The sequence below is a fragment of the Arachis stenosperma genome, chromosome 2 (genome assembly GCF_014773155.1).
Source record: "Arachis stenosperma cultivar V10309 chromosome 2, arast.V10309.gnm1.PFL2, whole genome shotgun sequence".
Classification (NCBI taxonomy): Eukaryota; Viridiplantae; Streptophyta; class Magnoliopsida; order Fabales; family Fabaceae; genus Arachis; species Arachis stenosperma.
Window position 1 is genome coordinate 53,926,523 of NC_080378.1, and position 19,330 is coordinate 53,945,852.

General features: G+C 35.6%; 1 protein-coding gene across 7 annotated transcripts; it reads right to left on the reverse strand.

Annotated features, from left to right (window-relative positions):
* Positions 1 to 2,163: 2,163 nt before the first annotated feature.
* Positions 2,164 to 9,216, reverse strand: LOC130961421 (tRNA nucleotidyltransferase cca2-like). 7 transcript variants are annotated; one of them, XM_057887309.1, is made up of 18 exons: positions 8,835 to 9,216; positions 8,242 to 8,314; positions 8,087 to 8,154; positions 7,166 to 7,485; positions 6,928 to 7,064; positions 6,661 to 6,778; positions 6,305 to 6,360; positions 6,181 to 6,230; positions 5,962 to 6,060; positions 5,722 to 5,831; positions 5,446 to 5,573; positions 4,727 to 4,793; positions 4,500 to 4,583; positions 3,973 to 4,032; positions 3,682 to 3,829; positions 3,074 to 3,232; positions 2,629 to 2,723; positions 2,166 to 2,539 (listed from the first exon to the last, which is right to left on the reverse strand). In XM_057887309.1, the coding sequence occupies exons 4-18, from the start codon at positions 7,316 to 7,318 to the stop codon at positions 2,435 to 2,437; spliced, it is 1,569 nt and encodes a 522-aa protein (XP_057743292.1). In that variant the 5' UTR covers positions 7,319 to 7,485; positions 8,087 to 8,154; positions 8,242 to 8,314; positions 8,835 to 9,216; the 3' UTR covers positions 2,166 to 2,434. The 7 variants fall into 7 exon arrangements, with proteins under 7 accessions (XP_057743293.1, XP_057743292.1, XP_057743290.1 ...); XM_057887307.1 differs by having other exon boundaries at positions 7,166 to 7,885; XM_057887306.1 differs by lacking the exon at positions 8,835 to 9,216 and having other exon boundaries at positions 7,166 to 7,885; positions 8,242 to 8,722.
* Positions 9,217 to 19,330: the final 10,114 nt, after the last annotated feature.

Sequence of the window (19,330 nt, forward strand, 5' to 3'; positions counted from 1 at the left end):
TGGTACTGATGCATTCAAGAGAGACATCTGGGTAACGGAATGCTAACCTCGATGAATGAAATTAACAACGTCTGTCACGATCGTGATGTTGAAGATGAGGTGGGAGATGAGGCGGATGGTGATGAGGTAGGGCTCTCCGTAAAAACTGAAAAATGTTTGGGGTTTGAGGTCTTTTGCAGTGAAAAAGATTGAAAAAGAGGAGAAGAAATGTAACTTTTATTCTCCTCTTGCAATGCTGTGTTTGTACATAATCAAAACGACCCCGTTTTGCTTATTAGGATGGGGACCAATATGTATGTGTCGGACACCTGTGCAGGTTACTGGCCACGTTGGATACTAAACATGCCAACTCAGCAGTTTCCGTTGTTGAGTCACGCCAAAAATTGGACTGGGAACTAATTTGACCAACGGAAATAAGCATTGGAGATTAATTAGTGTATTAATTTTTTCAGAGGACTAAAATGTCCGCTTTTAAAATTTTCGGGGCTAATTTGGGTAATTATTCATTTTTTTTTAATCTCAATAGATTAAATTTATGATACAATATTTTTTTAGCATGATATTATTATCTAATAACGTAAAATTTTATAACACAAATAATTTGTTTTAAATATGAGACAGACACATTATTCCAATGAAGACATTATATAAATACTTATATATTTATTATTTTCTTTTCTAAAGTTCAAATGTTCAATGAGGCAAATGTCTCCGACACCAACATGAAGGATTTTTTATTTTAATAAATAAATTAATTATAATAATTATTAAAATAAATAATTTAAAAAATATTTACTGAAATAAATACTTATCTCTTATTTCGTTTACAGTAAAAATAAGATATATGTATTTATAAATAATTAAATATAAATTTTAAAAATAATAAAAAATATTAATGATTTAAATTGGATCAAACTCTTAAGAATGAAATGTTTCAACAGTTTATTTCCATTTAAAATAAGCACGTTAACACGTTTACTTTGAACATAACATAAGTACACCGTTAAACTGCCCACTGTTAATATGGTTACCTTTCTCTCGATCGAACAGGGATCGACTCTTATTCATTAATCGAAATCATCCAACCAATCAATCCATCTCCATCAATCTATCTCCATTGAGTTCTTTCTGGAATAAGTTATTTAAATTATATTTTAAATTTTTATGTACTCCTTCATATTTTTATATAAATCCTATATGTGTGCTTTTCACTTCTTATGTATACTTTCACTTATTTCAACTGTTATTTTAACTGTTATTTTAAATGGATAATTTATCTTTTTTATTATTTGAAATGGATTGCTTATCTTTCTTATTATTTAAAATCATTCCTCTTTTGAACGGCTATGCTGTATGGTACGGAGTGTTGGGCGGCTAAAGAAGAGCACGAATATAAGTTGAGTGTGGCAGAGATGAAGATGTTGAGATGGATGAGTGGTCATACGCGATTGGATAAAATAAGGAATGAAGATCTAAGGGAGAGAGTTGGAGTAGCACCCATTGTGGAAAAGATGGTTGAATCGCATCTCAGGTGGTTTGGACATGTGAGAAGAAGACCGATAAAACATCCAGTCAGGAGGGTGGATGAGATGGAAGATAAGATGAGATGGAAGATAGACAAAGGGCAAAAGGCAGAGGAAGACTTAAGAAGACCATCCATGAGATGGTCATACATGACAGAGCACAATGGCGTCTTTTGATTCATGTAGCCAACTCCACTTAGTGAGACAAGGCTTTGTTGTTATTGTTGTTATCCCTCTTTTGGTCCAATTTAAATCATTAATACATTTTGTTATTTTCAAAAATTATATTTAATTATTTATAAATACATATATCTCGTTAATAGCGTAAATGATATATATGAAAATTGAAAAACTATGCATATCTCATTTACACCCTAAATAAAACACGTACAAAATTATCTCATTTACAGTGAAAACGAAATAAAAGAAAAATATTTATTTCAGTAAATATTTTTTAACTTATTTATTTTAATAATTATTATAATTAATTTATTTATTAAAATTAAAAATCCCCAACATGAATGGATCCGTCCTTACATACAATATATAATTATGTTATGCAATTTTATTTTGATTATTTCTACATTTTTTTCTATAACTAATTTTATATATAAGGATTGCTTAAAAAATACGAACAATTTACAAAGTTAAATTTTAAATAATAATTTATTTTAATAATTAATATAAATACATATCTTTATAAATAATTTTAGATATATTCATATATCATGTTTATATACATAAATACTTTTATCCTACTTGTGAGCTTCATACAACATTCACAAGCCATGTGTGCATGAAGTGATTCCTCGTATCATCCAAGGCAAAGGTGTTCCGTATTTCTATCTCGGTGACATGGTGACATGGTGACATGGTATGGAAACAGACAAATGATCAAAGGCATTCCGACCTCACTCCAACTTTACCCGCTTAGAATTGGTTTCTCTTAACCAGTCAATGCATTCCTCAGTAGTTCTAGAAGGATTGGCAAGTTCCCATGCCATTGATTTTTCTTTCTGCAAGTGAAAATGATACATTAAAACCTCAAATTTAGTGCAGTGTACATGACTGTGCGAACAAAATTGCAGTAAACAAAATGACTTACCCACTCCTTAACGAGTGGTCCTTCTTCAAGCTGTAAGACATTCTTAATATCTTCGCCACTGATCAATGGCTTCACCTCCCAAACTTTGTCGAGGCCTGTTATCCACCAAAATATGTTAATATCTTACGTAACGTGAGCTCCCAATCACTCCATCTTACTCAAGCCATCCATGCTCCTATATTGGTTTTCTTTACATAACTTCACCTAAAGGGTGAAAACTATAACTAAAACAAAGGCAAGCATAGATGGAACAGAGAAAAGAGATATAACTTCAAATGCTCAGCTAACTAGGATTATGAATATGAAGTAGAACAGGTAGATGCTGCAGTAAATTTCCAGTAAAAGCTATACACATCTTACACATTCATTCTTCAAAGGATGCAAGCAAGAGACACGAGCATCAATGCTACAAGTTAAACACGTATCAAAGACTAATATAGCTCACCTAGTTTTATTATAGAACTCTCCACTGTATTAAACAGATCTCTTCGTTTGTGCAATTGTGAGGATTCATCCTCAGTGTCGTTAATGCCAATGGGATGTAATAATATGGATACCAATAGTGCAACTCTCCATAAATCTTTAATCTCCCTCAAGAGAAAACCTAAATAAATCAAATATAAAATCTTGGTCATCTAAGATGCAATTCATAATGTAAAATAACTTAGCAGTCACACCCTAGAGAAACGGATGCAGAAGAGCTGGGTGGGCATCACATTGCAAAAATACTTCCATTTAATTGAGGTAATCGAGCTAAGTAGCTTAAAATAAACTTACTTAACAAGCAAAGTGTAGATTGTGGCTTGAGTGAAGTGCAAATACTATGTAGGAAACAATGATTATAAAGTGAATTGAGGGGAGTGTCCATAGCTAAGTTCCACTAGAAAACTCAATAATTTAGATGAAAATCACAACATAGTAAAGCATAATAAAATTAGCATACAACACAACTTACAAAACTAGCAAAATGAATTGACTGAAGATTGAGGACATGAGCTAAGAAATAAAAAAGCATACTGCCAATACTAAGGTAGCAGACCAGGAACAATGTACCTGTTAGAACCCGGACTCTAGAAGCAATAGAGACATCATCAATCAATCCTCTTATCCAATCAACATCATCAGGTTGCAAATCCTCATTAGATGCAAGACAAGGAATCAATGACAAGAATTTCTGTGATGCTTGATGTAAATCAAGCACCTGGATTTTGAAACACAAATACAATTACAAACACATTAACCAATAGAAACATCAACCAGACTCTGAAAAACTGAAATGATTTATATTACAAAACATTAGAACTCTGTTATTCTGGGATGTACTAAGGGTAAATGGGAACTAACCATTTTTGCATCCTTGTTTCGTTTGAGTGAGTCAACAATAATATAATTGACAACAGGAACCTATAATTCAAAATAATATTATCCTCTTAAACCAGCATGTCATTTGGAATACAAGAAAACTAACTAAAGAAACTGCATCATATAACAACAATATTAAAATGTTCCTCATAAATAAGATTTTACGGATAAAATCAGCTTGAGTTTTCAATTGAGTATTGGATAAAACTTGAGCTCAATATAAATAATCCTTGAAATGAGACAAACAGTCCCTTCCAAGATTGTCTAATAGTGTGGTTGTCAACTTGTCATCTCTACGTGTGTCGCATAAAGTCTAACTAAATATAGATTGTGGTTTCTACAGGTCTAATATGAAATACTCGAAAACACCAACTAAAGGGGGAGAAAAAAGAACAAAGCAAGACACTAGATTTCTAATTTAGACACTTTGCTAGATGTATCAGTTCAAAGCTCAAAAAGAACATTACAAATTCAAAAATAGTATCACATAGAATGGACGAGACACATACCATCTTCGCTTTCTTAACTTGGTAAGTGATATTTTTAAGTGGGAGGAACAATGCAGCAAAAAGTGACAATCTCCTTTCTTTGTCCTAAGTAACACAAAGGAATCACTTATCATGACCAAATATAATCAAGCAATCCAAAAATGATAATCGAATGACAACAATTTCCTATTGTGACAACAATATATGTGAAGATGGATTATGGTAAAAATGAAAAGCACATTACTCACTTTAAAGGTTGACTCTTTGAGTAAATGGATAAGGTTCCATGCAGTATCCAAGTAAGAAATGCAAAGCCTGGATAAAGTGAAAAAATTAGCTGATCACCATTGCCAAGAAAAATAACCATTTTGTCTTGTGCAAGTGAATAACAAAAAACAAAATAGAGAACCAAAAGGAAAAATAGGGTTTAGCCATTTAGGTAGTGAAGGAATAAAAGTGAGAAAAGTGGCTCTTCAAAAGTTAATTGAATACTAGAGCCAAGATGAACCATATGCGTTTATGTAAAAAATTGATGCATCTCACATCCAACTTATGGTTTTCACCTCTATTCCTTTTCATAAGATTTGGTTTTGCAAACATCTCCATATATTTCACAAGGCTTTTATAACATGTAATGTGATAAGGGGGAAAAAAAAAGAAATGAACTTGAAAAAATAAAAAATGATTAGGATTGTGTTTGTGAATACAAAAACACACGTTTCAAAATATTATAATGATACTTCTTTCAAATTTGAAGTTCACAACAAATATCTAAGGTTGCTAGTGGTGCACTAAATACTATTATTTTTTCTTCTTTTTTATTTTTTTGGGTAAAAGTGGCAATAATATTCAGCTAACTCTTTCTGTGAGCAAGATGTGGTTGAAACTAATAAAAGGATTTGCAACCATTCTATACCTTTTAACCTATTATAAAAAAAAAAAAAAGAAAAAAAAACTGCAAACTTACCTTTCACATCCATCTGGAATAGCAGGTTCAAACTTAGGAGGAAGACTGAACACATTCCAAAATAATGTCAGATCACAAATATGAGTCAATGCTTTGACAGGTTGATTTCCAGATATCATAAGATCAATCTACAAAATAAGACACAAAAGCACATAGATGACTAAATTTTCAATTTTATGTATAAGTTATTGCCTTTAAAATATCCAATAGCATTCCATAATTGAAAACCACTTCCTAAGTATCCATATTGAAGGGAATGGGAGGGTTAGTGCATACCTCTTTTCCAATGCGCTCTTTGCTAATTTTAGCAGCTAGAGCATCTTTCACATCACCACATGCAGCAGCTACTTTCAGATCTTCATCTAGAGTGAACTCAAATCTAACACCTAAATATAATAAAACATCTCACTTAAACAGAGCTTGAAACCTAGTTTAATCTTCATATATATATATATATATATATAAACATTCACAGGGTATACAAAAATGCAAATATCTTCAAAAATTAAAGTATACCAAATCTAATGGCTCGAAGAACTCGTAAAGGGTCATCAAGGAAGGTAGCCTTTGGAGGTAAAGGAGTCACTATCCTTCCAGACTTAAGGTCTGAGATCCCTGCAAAGTGCCAATGAGATTGTTACATGTGGAGATATAAAAAAGAAATGTGTGGAGGGAAGAAGGGGAGGAAGGGTCAAGTAATTCTTATACTTGTTTTGGCAATACATCAATTCTAACCTCTCTTTGTAAAATCTTCAACCGAGTCAGAGTGGATATTGTAGAATAAGCTGTCATGACAACCAAACATTCACAGAAAAAAAAAATGATAGGCCATAGCCTAGGTATATGGACACAAAGATACCTGTTAATTGTCAAATCCCTCCTATATGCATCCACTTCAGGTGTGCCAAAGCTTTGCTGTTAGACATGAAGAAAAACTTTATTTGGTTGAATTTGACTTGGTCATGCGGAGAATATACACACGCACACACATTGCAATGGTAGATAATCAGCATGTTCATGCTGCCATAAAATTAGCTTCATAAACAAGGAGAGTGCAAAACATAGAGGAAATCTTCATCGATAACAAGACATTCACGTGATTCCAACTAGGAGGAAATTAGCAGAACATCTTATCTTATAGGATAATAAATCAAAAGAAAAGAAGATGAAATATGCATATAGCAAGAACACCATTAAGTGTGTGCGAAAACATACCTTAGAAGAAATGCGGCTATTCTCAGTATACTCTTCACTCCTTAAGTTAACAAAATCAATCCGCATACCAAACAAATTCAACATTGCGGTCTCCAAATGTTTTGACCGGTCAGGTTTGCTGCCAAAAAATAAAAATGTCATTTATGTTCTACATTGCTCCAAAGAATTCAATTTTCATGACTAAACAGAGTAACACATGAGAAACATAGAATAAAATTGTAAAATAAATAAATAAATAATAAAGAAGAGAATTTGGGAGGAACATACGGCTTAATGACGCCATCTTTGTGAAAATATTTACCTTCACCGATGGACAACATGTACTTTGTCACCTTATGGGCAAACTCGGTGCCCATCATATTGTCAAGAGCGATATCGATGTCATAGCAATCCTTCCCTAGGAGCTGCAAAACCAACCAAATTCAAATCCCAAACAGAAAAATTAAGGCTAAAGAGCTATCTACAGAGAGAAAAAAGAAGGGGGGGGGGGGGGGGGGGGGGGGACCTTGTCACGGACCCAGCCGCCGGCGACGCGGAGCTGAGTTTGGAGGTTGAAGTGGCGGAGAGTGGCGAGAAGCCTATCGAAGATCCTGTGCTCAATGTCGGAAAGTTCAATTTTGTCCCTCACCTGAAGAACGTGCTGAGTGGCAATCGACATTGGTGCACAGCGCAGCAGATTAGAAATGACGGCGTAGAGATTGTTGTTGTTGTTCTTGTTGGAAGGGGAGAGTTAAGAAGAGGAAGACGGAAGAGTCGTAATGGTTGGCATGCATAAGAGTGAGAATCTAGTGACGAAGAAACGGCAGCTAAAATATTTGAGGAACTCTACAAAATAGAAACATACGTTAATATGTACAAACTACAAAGTCCGTTTTCTTTTTCGCATAGTTGTAAGAACTGAACCGGTAATCAAACCGGTCAAGTTACTGGTTTACTGGTTTATTGGTTCAACCGATAAATTACTGGTTGAACCGGTAAAACCGGTCTCACATAAATAAAAAAAAGTCCAAAACTTAAAAAATTTAAAATACATATCTTCACCAATATTTAAGAACAATCAAGTCTCAAATTCTAAAGATAACTAATACAAAAATAAACATGAAATTAGTTAGTACTACTACAATAGTATCTTAATTTGATACAATCAAAATAACACTATCTATGATCAAGGAAAGAAAGAACAAGTAGCATTCATTACTTTTGCCACTGCAACCATATCACATATCTGCATTTAAATCAAGCTTCATAGGATTAGCATATTAACATAAATATCAATATTCATTTTGGAAAAAGAAAAAAGGACTCACTTTTGAATTAAATTACAGGATAAATTATATTAATCTTTTCTGTGGTGTGGTTAGGTGATATTACATTTACAAATAATCATATAACTAAGGCAAAATTAAGAGTCTTCTTAAATCTTTACCCCAGTTCTCATTTGATTCAATCCACCATTGGCATGAACAACAAGATAACCATTAGTCTTTTGTGATTCTGAAATTATTAAAATGTGCATTTACAAGTGAATCAAATGCAATAAGTATAGATAAACATATAAAGACAAATATATAATATACATACTGGGTTGATTCTTGGGTCTGGAAATACATTTGTAATAGTTGTCACTATTTGGTTTCCTCCATATTTCTGAAATCTATTAAAAATTTGAATTTAAATAAATTAAAAAAATAAATTGAATTTATTGGTCAGAGCCGCCACAGACCACACTTAGAACACTACCCATTCAATTTTCAGTATCCATGTTGCCAATAGGCGCCCACTATACAAACTGATACGTTAAATGGCCTCAGAAACTTCCAAATATTACTACGAGACAATTCAATTTAATCACAAAACCAAAACTTCAACACCAAGAAAATCACAAGTCCAAAATAAAAGCCACTTTGTAGCAGACAATCGTATCTTAAGATAACACATCAACAAAAACAACCATAAACACTACAAATCAGAAAAAAATCAGCAATCTGCCATTAACCTATCTATGTTACACGGCCAAGAATCAACAAATTCAACTAGTTATAATTAACAATATAATATAAACAGATTCATAATCAACAATTCAACATCATTAATCAGTTACTTACTCACTCAATCACATTAAAATTCAACTGAATAACTAAAGAAAAACAGAGAGAAGGGCGAAGGGATTTCACCTCACGAACGCAGAGAAATGAGGAGACTAACATGGATGAGCACGGCAAAGCAGACTCTGGTGAGGGGAGGTAGCAGCGATGGAGAGGACGGGACGACGACGAGAGACGCGGAGCAAGGAGACGCGACGAGGCAGGTTGCTTGCGACTGCGAGTCAAAGACGCGATGGCACAGGGTAGCTACAGACGCGACGTAGTCGGAGACGCACCCAAGCCTGCGAGACGAAGCAGAGGAGACTCGGAGACGGCCGGCGATCGTCGTTCTGGAGTGAGATTGAGAGAGACTGAGAGACGATGGCGTGTTGAAGTGAGGAAGAGAGTCTTCGAGCAGCAGGGGAGGGTTAGGCATTTGGGACATCGGGGTTAGGGTTTTTTTCCATTTTTTTTTTAAAGGACCAAAACGACGACGTTTTGGTAAGGGGAAAAAGAGAGGATTTCAAACCGGCTGGTTACCCAAAACCGCTGGTTTGCTGATTTTTATCAAAACCGAACGGTTAAAACCGGTTCGCTCTGATTCTTTCCCTTATACGGTCGGAATTACTCAACTAGACCGGTCAAGTAATCGGTTTTTCGGTCAAACCAGCAAGTCCGGTCTGATATTTATAACTATGCTTTTCCGTAGTATCCTTCAGGATTAGATGCGCTTTTATCCTTCGTAGTGAAGCCACACGTGCGTGCGCTCTCTCAACTTTTCAATTCAATTGTTTCTATTCAAATTCAAAAATTTCTAAATGTTAACCGTCAAAATGAATTTTTGTAGATAGTTTTCTGTCTTTCTCAAACCATATTTCAATTTTCATTCTATTTCCATTATCATTGATTTCGAGTCTCCATTATTCTCTTATTTTTTCAAATTTCATTCATTTACTGTTATTTCACACTTTTTCTCTCATTTTGACATTCTTTATTGATTCATCATCCCTCGAAGAATCTCCAAGTCACTTCCTATTTACCAGTGATTGGAGGAAGAAAAAGAGTTTGTCGGCAGGATTTATGAGACTTTTCACGAGTCGTGCACAACTCTTTTCATGGGTCGTGCAAGTTCCTCCATGGACAAAGTTTCTGTAATCACGGGCCGTGTTGCTCTCATCCTTCCTAAAATTTCCTCTAATTGTTGCAAGAGTTGAGCTGTGCGGCTTTTTTCGTTGTTCGTCTAAAGTCTACAATAACAAGTATTGCTCAATGTCACCGTCAATTGTGGTAAGTCTACCACTTCACTTATCCTTTTCATCGATGTCATCCCCTTTTTTGGGTTCTTTTGGACTTAGATTTTATTTTGATACATTGAAACTTCAAATTTAATGCAGATTTTATTTCTTGGTCTGAAGAATCTGAAACGATTAATGGAAGGATTGAAAGTTGTACTAAATTATTGTGTTGCTCTTTTTTATTGATGTTGTTGAAATTAATTTTGTATTTATGCAATTTGTTTCAATGAATTTTCTGCTATGTGTTATTATTATAATTTGAAATTAAGTTTTTATTTGTGCAATTTATTGCTGTTATCATGATCTGTGAATTGAACTTATTGTGGGTGAGTTAATTTATTTGAGACTTATTTACATGTAATTTGCAATCTATATATAGCTAGCTCTATTTGTTCTTCAAAGTTCTAATATAAATAGATTAGCTTAATTGCAGTTCTACATACATAATACAGAACGCAAGTCACAGATATGAAGTATAGAAATAAACTTTATAGACTATCATATTCACATTAACTTTATCATTTGTAGAAATAGAATTACAGTGTATTGCTAGTTTTATATTATCTTTAAAAAAATATGAAATATGAGTTAATGAATCATTCTTTTTTGTCTACACGTGTCATTCCTCTATCTTTAGTAATTTGAAAGTGATAATTCATTAAAAATGTAAAGTTGTCTTTACTTTTTTTCTAAATTAAAAGAGTGCAATTGATACATTAAGGCTAAGATTCATGAAAGGGTATGGTCCTACTGTCTGTTCAAAATATCTTTATGCATGTTCCATTATTTCATTGTATATTGTCTTAGTGTTTAATAGATACATAGTTTTTCAACAAAGACTTCTTTAGTTTCTATAATTTATTGTACAATCCAATTATATAATAAAATTTTATTCTATAATGATGAGCTATTGTGTTTAGTAGATGCTAGCGTGATGAAACTCTAAATAGATATTTTTATTGATGCACACAAGGTGTTTATCCTAACGGCTGACCAGTTGTTGTCACTAGAGCTATGATTATTGATGCACGAAAACTTGTCTCTTAACAAATTTCCCTTCGGCAAGTATACCGAATTTGTCATCAAGTAAAACTCACAATAGAGTGAGGTCGAATCCCACAGGGATTGATTGGTCAAGCAACTTTAGTTGGAAGAGTGTGCTAGTTGAGCTAAACAGAAATTTAGTTGAGATTGCAGAAAATTAAATAGCAGAGAAGTAAATTGCAGAAAATAAAGTGCAGAATCTTAAATGGAAATTTAGGAAAATGAACATGGAAATAAATGGCAGAAAATAAAGAAAATGGGTAAGATCAGAGATGGGGGATTCATTGGGCTTAGGAGATGTTGCATTCTCCAGCTCAAGTTCATTCTCATCTCTTCCTCAATCAATGCATTCATTGATCTCCTTAGCAATCTTAGGTGATTGGATCCCAATTCCTTGGCAATCTAATCTCTCTAAGCTTGAACAATTTCTCAATTTCTTGATTTAATTGCTCATGGAAAGAGATGAAGTATGGTCACTGATTATACCACATGTATTTTCAAATCAAAGTGTTGGGAGGATTACATGTCACTATATCCACCCAAACCCCAATTTGGTCCCACATGAGAAAGCATTTCTAGCATGATCTCCTCATCCCTTTTTCAAGGCTTAGAGGAGATCCAATTATGGAGAGTTTCTTTTCCAAGACAACTAACCAATTGGATGAAGATTGAAAGCTTTCTAGTAAAATCAAGAGAAAATAAAGAGGAAGAAGAATGAAAACTATAATTGATCCATCAAATTACAACAGATCTCCCTAACCCAATGAAAGGGGTTTAGTTGTTCATAGCTCTGGAAATGGACAATGGTATAAAAGAGTACATGCTTAACTAGAAAATGCAGAAAGTAAATATACAGAGGGTAGTTCTCCAAAAGTGCCAAAAACTCCTTTGTAGTTCAAAACTACTCCTATATATACTACTCTTCTTGATCTTCTAGTGAGTTCTTCAAGTCTTGGATATGGGCCTTAGATCTTGAGTTGAAGTAGTTACAATCTTCAGTGGGCTCAGCTTTGTTTGCAGAAAAAGTGTGAGTTAGGCATGGGCGTTAGTTAGGACGTTAGTGGCGTTAACGTTAAGTGAAGATGTGGATTCGAGAACGTTAGTGACAATCACCTTTTTCACTAACGTTCTAACCCAAAATGATCAACGTTAACTTAAACGTTAGTAGCGCTAACGTGACCACTAACGTCGCCTCTTGGTCCTTCACAAACGTTATTGGGACTCACATTTTCCAATTACGTTGCCTTTTGCTCCCTTTCCCTACGTTAGCGTTCACGTTAGTATAACTAACGTGACTCTTAACGTGGACATGTCTAAGCTTTGAGAGCATTAGTGACACTTACCTTTGTCACTAACGCTCCAAACGCCCCTCCTTCCCACGTTAGAATTAACGTGGCTACTAACGTAGTAGTGATTGTCATCTCCAACATTAGAGATAAAGGTGAGTGTTACTAACGTTGGCTTATCATGCTTAGCTCCACGTTATTCCTCACGTTATTGGTCTTAACATGACCACTAACGTGGGCACTCTTGGGTTGGTCCAACGTTAGTGACAAAGGTGAGTGTCACTAACGTTGGTGCTTGGGATAACTAAACAGAGCAACATTCAATTATCAATTAATCTTGAGAGTACTTCAACAAGAATAGGGTTTCCAACTAATCTACTCCTGGTCAAGGCTTTTATTTAAGATTAATTAAATTCTCTAAATTAATTTCCTGTCTATCAACTCAACCATTTTTGAAAACACCTGATTGATAAAATAGCACATCTCTCTGCAACTCGTTGGGAGATGACCTGGGATTCATATTCCCAGTATTTTAATTTTAATCTTTGTGACAACCCTTTTAAATTGATAAATGGATTTTCGGCTGGTTGAGGACTGTACTTGCAACGTATTTCTATTGATAATTTCTTAACTTGCCAATTTCTGCCACGTCAGTAATATATATATTTTTTTCTTTTTCTTTTTTTTGTATTCCCTTATTTAATTACTTAATAATTTTTTTTTCAATGCACATGGTGATTTAATTATTTTGATTTCACATGAGCATGCTTCCCAAATTTCAAATAATGTATTCACTTTAATACCTTTTGTCCTATCATCCCATGTTCCTATAAATTTTTCCACACTTAGTTGATACACAATTTCTATCTTAAGCTGACCAAAGATTTAACTTGGGATTTTTAATTTTATTTTTCTGCTTAAGACTAGTAATGTGGTTATAAAATAGAAGAAGGGATAAAAGGCTCAATGGGGCTAACAAAGGTGATTGAAAGGGTAGGCTATTTGGAATAAGTGAGCAAAAATAAGTAATGGCCTCAATCATATGCAAGCATGTAAATACACTAAATAATGGACATATAGACTGAAACAAAGTAAAGATTGCAATCATAGAGAAGAAAACTCACAAGAATAAAAATTTATGGTTAAATAATGTAACCATATAAATAAGCTCAAAATCTCACAGGTTGTGTGTTCTTTGGCTCAAAAACCATGTTCCAAATACAATTTCAAACAAATTTAACATAGAAATATTTGATTTAAATTAGTGAAAATTTTAAAAATAGGGTCTTAAAAGAAACTTATTATTTTTCAACTAAGCAGTATTTAAATGCAAACAATCAACTACACGTGCAATCTATTATGCAATGCAACAATGAACAAACAAAGAAAATAGAATATTGGTGTTGAGAAGAGAATAACTAACCCATGGAGATCAGTATCGACCTCCCCATACTTAAAGATTGTACTGTCCTCGGTGCATGCTAAGATGTACAAGTGGACGGGCTACTCCAACTGATGTCTTTCTCTATAGATTTTGCAGATTGACTTGCCTGTCTCCCCATTAAGAAGCTTTTTTTCTCTCTTCGTGGTGGCCATCCTGAAAGAAGAGAAAAAGGAAGGAAAGTAACCCAAAAATAAAGATAAGAACATAAATAAAATATGGGTGTTAATGCCAAATAATAAATGTCTCAATTACATGGTAGCTACAACATGCAAGTGAGAAAATAATAAAAGCACATGGCATATCAATAGTGCAAAAAGTTGCAACAATGGGGAAGAGAGTGTGGGTAATGCAAGATAGTGTAAGTGCATATCAATGCAAAAGGAATATCAGTATTATAAAAATTAGCATTGACTTATGAATAATAATACCCAATTAGAATAAAACAAGTCATGAAGTACCAGAATAATTCAAGAAAAGATGCAATAGTTGAAGAAGAGAATTTTAACACTAATGAAAAAGAAAAAGAAAGTAAGAAAGGAGGAAGAAAGAAATAAGAGGGAAAGAAAAGATTTAGATATGGGGAAGAAAAAGATAAGATATTTGGCTGATTTGGATAAGTTGTGCGGCGCAGGTGATAAACCCATATTTTACGGTTTATGTTGTGCTTAATTGAGTGGATTTTATCAACTCTTTACCCACTTATTCATACTATTTGCATGGTTTTGTATTTGCCTTCCTAATTATGTGCTTTGATTGAAAACATGCTTCTTTGACCTTAATTTTATTAATATTAATTCTCTTTTTATACCATTAGATGCCTTGATATGTGTGTTAAGTGTTTTCAGAGATTACAAGGCAGGAATGGCTCAGAGGATGGAAAGGAAGCATGCAAAAGTGGAAGGAATACAAGAAGTTGGAGAAACTGCTAAGTTGTCCAGCCTGACCTCTTTGCACTCAAACAGCGATAACTTTAGCTACAGAGATCCAAACGACGCGGTTCCAGTTGCGTTGGAAAGCTAACGTCCGGGGCTTCGATTTGATATATTATTTGCCATAGCTGCCCTGATGCCAGGCGACGCGAACGCGTGGGTCACGCGGACGCGTGACCTGGCAGGAACGCAACCCGCGCGGCCGCGTGAGCCATGCGGCCGCGTCACTTTTCCGCGACCTGTACGGACCAGAAAACGCTGGAAGTGATTTCCGGGCTGTTTCTGACCTAGTTTTCGGCCCAGAGAACACAGATTAGAGACTATAAAGTGGGGGAATGCATCCATTCATGAGGATACCATTCATAATTCTCTTTTTATTATTTTAGATGTAGTTTTCAGAGAGAGAGAGGTTCTCTCCTCTCTTTTAGGATTAGGATTTAGGACTTCTCTTAGTTTTAAGAGTGACTCTTGATCCCAGGTTTTATATTCCTTTTACTTTATATTTTTCTTCCATTTGGGATACTCTAATGCTTTTATTTTATTACTCGAATTATTATTTATCTTTTCAATTTGGCTTATACTACATTCATGTTATGATTTTCTTAATTAATATTATTTGAGGTACTTCAAATTTACTTTTGCCTTGCTTTATTTATACGAATGCTTTTAATTTAATTTAGATTTTCCCCCCTTTTGGCTTGGGTTAAGTGATTGGTAACGCTTGAGCTGTCAAATAAAACAGTGGTTGAAATGGGCAGATTCTGATTGCACTAGGACTGCTCTAAAGCTAGCCTCTCCACAAGAGTTGACTAGGACTTGAGAATTAAGCAAATCAGTCCACTTAACTTTCCTTTGTTAGTAAAGGTTAACTAAGTGGGATTCAAACCCAATTCTCATGACAATTGATAAGGATAGGACTTCCAGTTCTTACACCTTGCCAAAAGTTTATTTTACAGTTATTTATTTATTTTTAATTGCCATTTAAATTACTTGTCATACTTCTCCCTTATTTCTAAAACCCCTAATTTACAGGATTCATAACCAATAATAAGAACATACCTCCCTGCAATTCCTTGAGAAGATGACCCGAGGTTTAAATACTCGGTTATCAATTTTAAAGGGGTTTGTTACTTGTGACAACCAAAACGTTTGTACGAAGGGATTTCTGTCGGTTTAGAGACTATATCTACAACGCGACTGTATTTATGAACTTCTTTACTGGCAAAAATCCTAACGTCAAAATGGCGCCGTTGCCGGGAAATTGCAAACGTGTGCCTTATTATTGGTTATTGTAAATATTTTTCAAAAATATATATATATATATATATATATATATATATATATATATATTTATTTTAATTGTTTATCTGTTTCAGCTCTTCCCTCTTATTTCTGATATCTAGTATGAATTCTCACCTCTCTCGCTTTGAGTTTGGTTCTAACTTTGTTGAAGGAAATAGAAACCACACCAGGAATATGCATCAAGGTCAGACCAATCAAGGATGGATGGAGCCAAGAGGATCTAATCAACCCTTTAGGCAACAACACCCTCCGAGATATCCTGGACAAAGACCATTCTACAATGCATACCAGCTGAAAGATACGGTGGACAACCTTGTAACTACCAACAAGCCCCACCCCATGCATATAGGCCACCTTTTCAACATAACCTCGAACTACCACACTCACAAGCTTCTTTTCATCATTCGCCACCATATGATCCTTCCTTACCCCAGTACCAACCCAATCACTCCCAATCACCACCACCCTATTTTGTATCATGTCCAAGTCCGGCAACCCAAGAAGCAGAGGTTCGCCTAAAGAAAACAGTAGATAATCTTCAAACCACCATTCGACAACTGGAGCAAGCAATAATTCAATGGGTTTCTAGGCGCTCAAATATACAAGGATTAGCCACAACTCCATGTGGACAGTCTAATGAAGAGCGGAGCATGAAAGAGATACCAGAAACTCTAGTGGACAAAATAGGAAATGAATTTGTACTAGAACAAGTAGAAGAAGCTGTCATTGTTCAAGAAGAAGAGTTGGTTGAAGATCTAGGAGATGCTGAACCTCCATGGGAATCCAAAGCTGAGGATAACTCCGCTAGAGACGTTACAGTTGATGTTGAGGAGGGTGTACAATCTCCAAAGCATATCATGGTTGAAGACTTTGAAGGAGACGATCAAGAGATGGATTCAATCATTAATGAATTCTTATCTACATTTGAATCCTCTCCCATTGGACTTGACATGGAGATTACAAAAGAAGAAACACAACCTCCCTTGCCCTTGGTGAACACTGAAGAAGAGATTGAATTGGAAGAAATCCACCAAGAGGAAGATGTTGATATTGAAGAAGATTGCCAAGAGGTGGAAGATGTCGAAGAAGAGCACAAGGGAGTGGAGCTTGCACGTTCATTAGAAACACCTCCCCCTAAGTTGCCATCATCCTTCACAACATTCAAGTGGGTGAAATTCATATCTCCTAGCTTTCTAATTCCACTTGAATACGGACTACTGGAGACGGATGGTCAACTTAGAGCTCTCTGTGGTATTAAGAGTAAGAAAAAGATGGCCAGTGATAAGATTTATCCTGCAAGGTTCAACTTGGTTGTGTGCTCAACATTCAAACGCAAAGGTTGGTTTAGAGCTCAACTGACTGGGTCTAGGAAGTTGTTTGGCAGCTCTAGTGAGAATTCAGATTGCTCGCTACCCGGATGGAATCATGATGATCTACACAAAGACGGGTGCAAAGGCAAGGTCTGGGACCCCGGAATCCATTCTATCAATCACCACTCTTGGGGCCTTATCACTTGCTTTAACTTACTTGAAGGCTTTCTGCGCCTAGTTTGGGACCCCGGAGGCTACTGGAAGTACAAACATTGGTGGGGATTCCTGGATCAGTACAAGCATAAACCACCATAACAGGAAGCTCACCAATTGTCCAACTTAAGGACTTTAACTAAAAGTGCTAGGTGGGAGACAACCCACCATGGTATGATCGTTCCTTTTGCAATTTTAATTTTATTCAGTTTTATTTGTTTTTGAGTTTTATTTTATTTTATTGAACCTGGAATCATGCATAGCATTCACATTAAGCATTGCATTCTGCATACTGCATAAAAAAAAAGAAGATGCCACGCGACGCGACCGCATCAGCGACGCGTTCGCGTCGCAAGGAGAGGGGAGAAAATAAAAATGAACAGAGAGTCACGCTGGAGCGTGGCTAGAGGCGTGCCACTGGCGCAAATCGACCCACGCGATCGCGTCCGCGTCACATGGGCATAATGGCCTCCCACGCGACCGCGTGTCCTGATTTTCGACGTCAAAAAGGTGCATGGCCGAAAGTTGTGCTGGAATTGGGCTGGACTCGTGCTAGAAGCCCAAGCCCTCCCACGCGACCGCATGCCCCACGCGGCCGTGTCGTTTTCCAAAAATGGCCATCCACGCGATCGCGTCACCCACGCGATCGCGTCACCCCAATTTTGGCAAATAAATTAATTTGAACAGAGAGTTGTGCTGGAGCGAGGCTGCACTCGCGCCAGAAGCATAACATGGGTCACGCAACCGCGTGACCGACGCGACTACATCCCCTTACTTAAAGCACAATCGAGCGAACGCGTGCCCTACGCGTCCGCGTCGCTTGCGCCGCACAGCTTATCCTAATTTGCCAAATATCTTATCTTTTCTTCCCCAATCCTAATTTTTCCTCCCTCCTTTCTTCTTCCCTTCTAATTCTTCTTATTTTTCTTTTTATTTTATTTTAATTTATTTGCATACTTTCATTCATTGCATTATTTTCATTGGTGTTGGAATTTTATTTGGGTCATTGTGGATTGCTGCAGAATTATTTGACAATTATATATTACTTTTTAAAGGGTGCTTGCATGTTCAATTTAATACTTTCTATACCTTATTTACCATGCATGCTATGTGTTTGTGAAAAAGCCCATATAGCATTATGCACTTTTCTACATTACTTTACTCTACTATTCAATGTTTGCTTTTCACAAATTTCCTTTACTGTTGTTTTAATTGAATTTAATTGTCAATACAAATGTGATGGTTTGTTACAAATAATGCTTGGTCTATGCTACTCATGTCCTTTTCCGGCATGCCAACAAACACCTTGCATTCACTTGTCATTTTCTGCACTAGCTATTTTTCATTGATGGCTTTTCACATGTACTCGAGAGCATGTGTTAATGTCAATTACATTCTAATGTGCATCCATCACCACTTTTCCCGTCCTCTTCTTTGCTATATATCTATTTGAATTTAATTTACTTTCTCTTCCCTTTTTCAGGATGGCCACCAAGAAAGGAAAGGAGCAAGCTACTCCCAAATCAACAGCAAGGAAAGGAACCGAAGAAGCCCCAGCTGAGGAACCACAACCCCCGTCCACTCGCACATCTTAGCACGCACCGAGGACGGTGCAATCTTTAAGTGTGGGGAGGTCAATACCGACTTCCAGGGGTTAGTTACCTTCTTTTCAACACCAATACTCTTATTTTCTTTATTTGTTCATTGTTGCATTTGCATGTTTGATTGCATGTTTATTTAATTTTTGTGCACTGCTTGGTTAA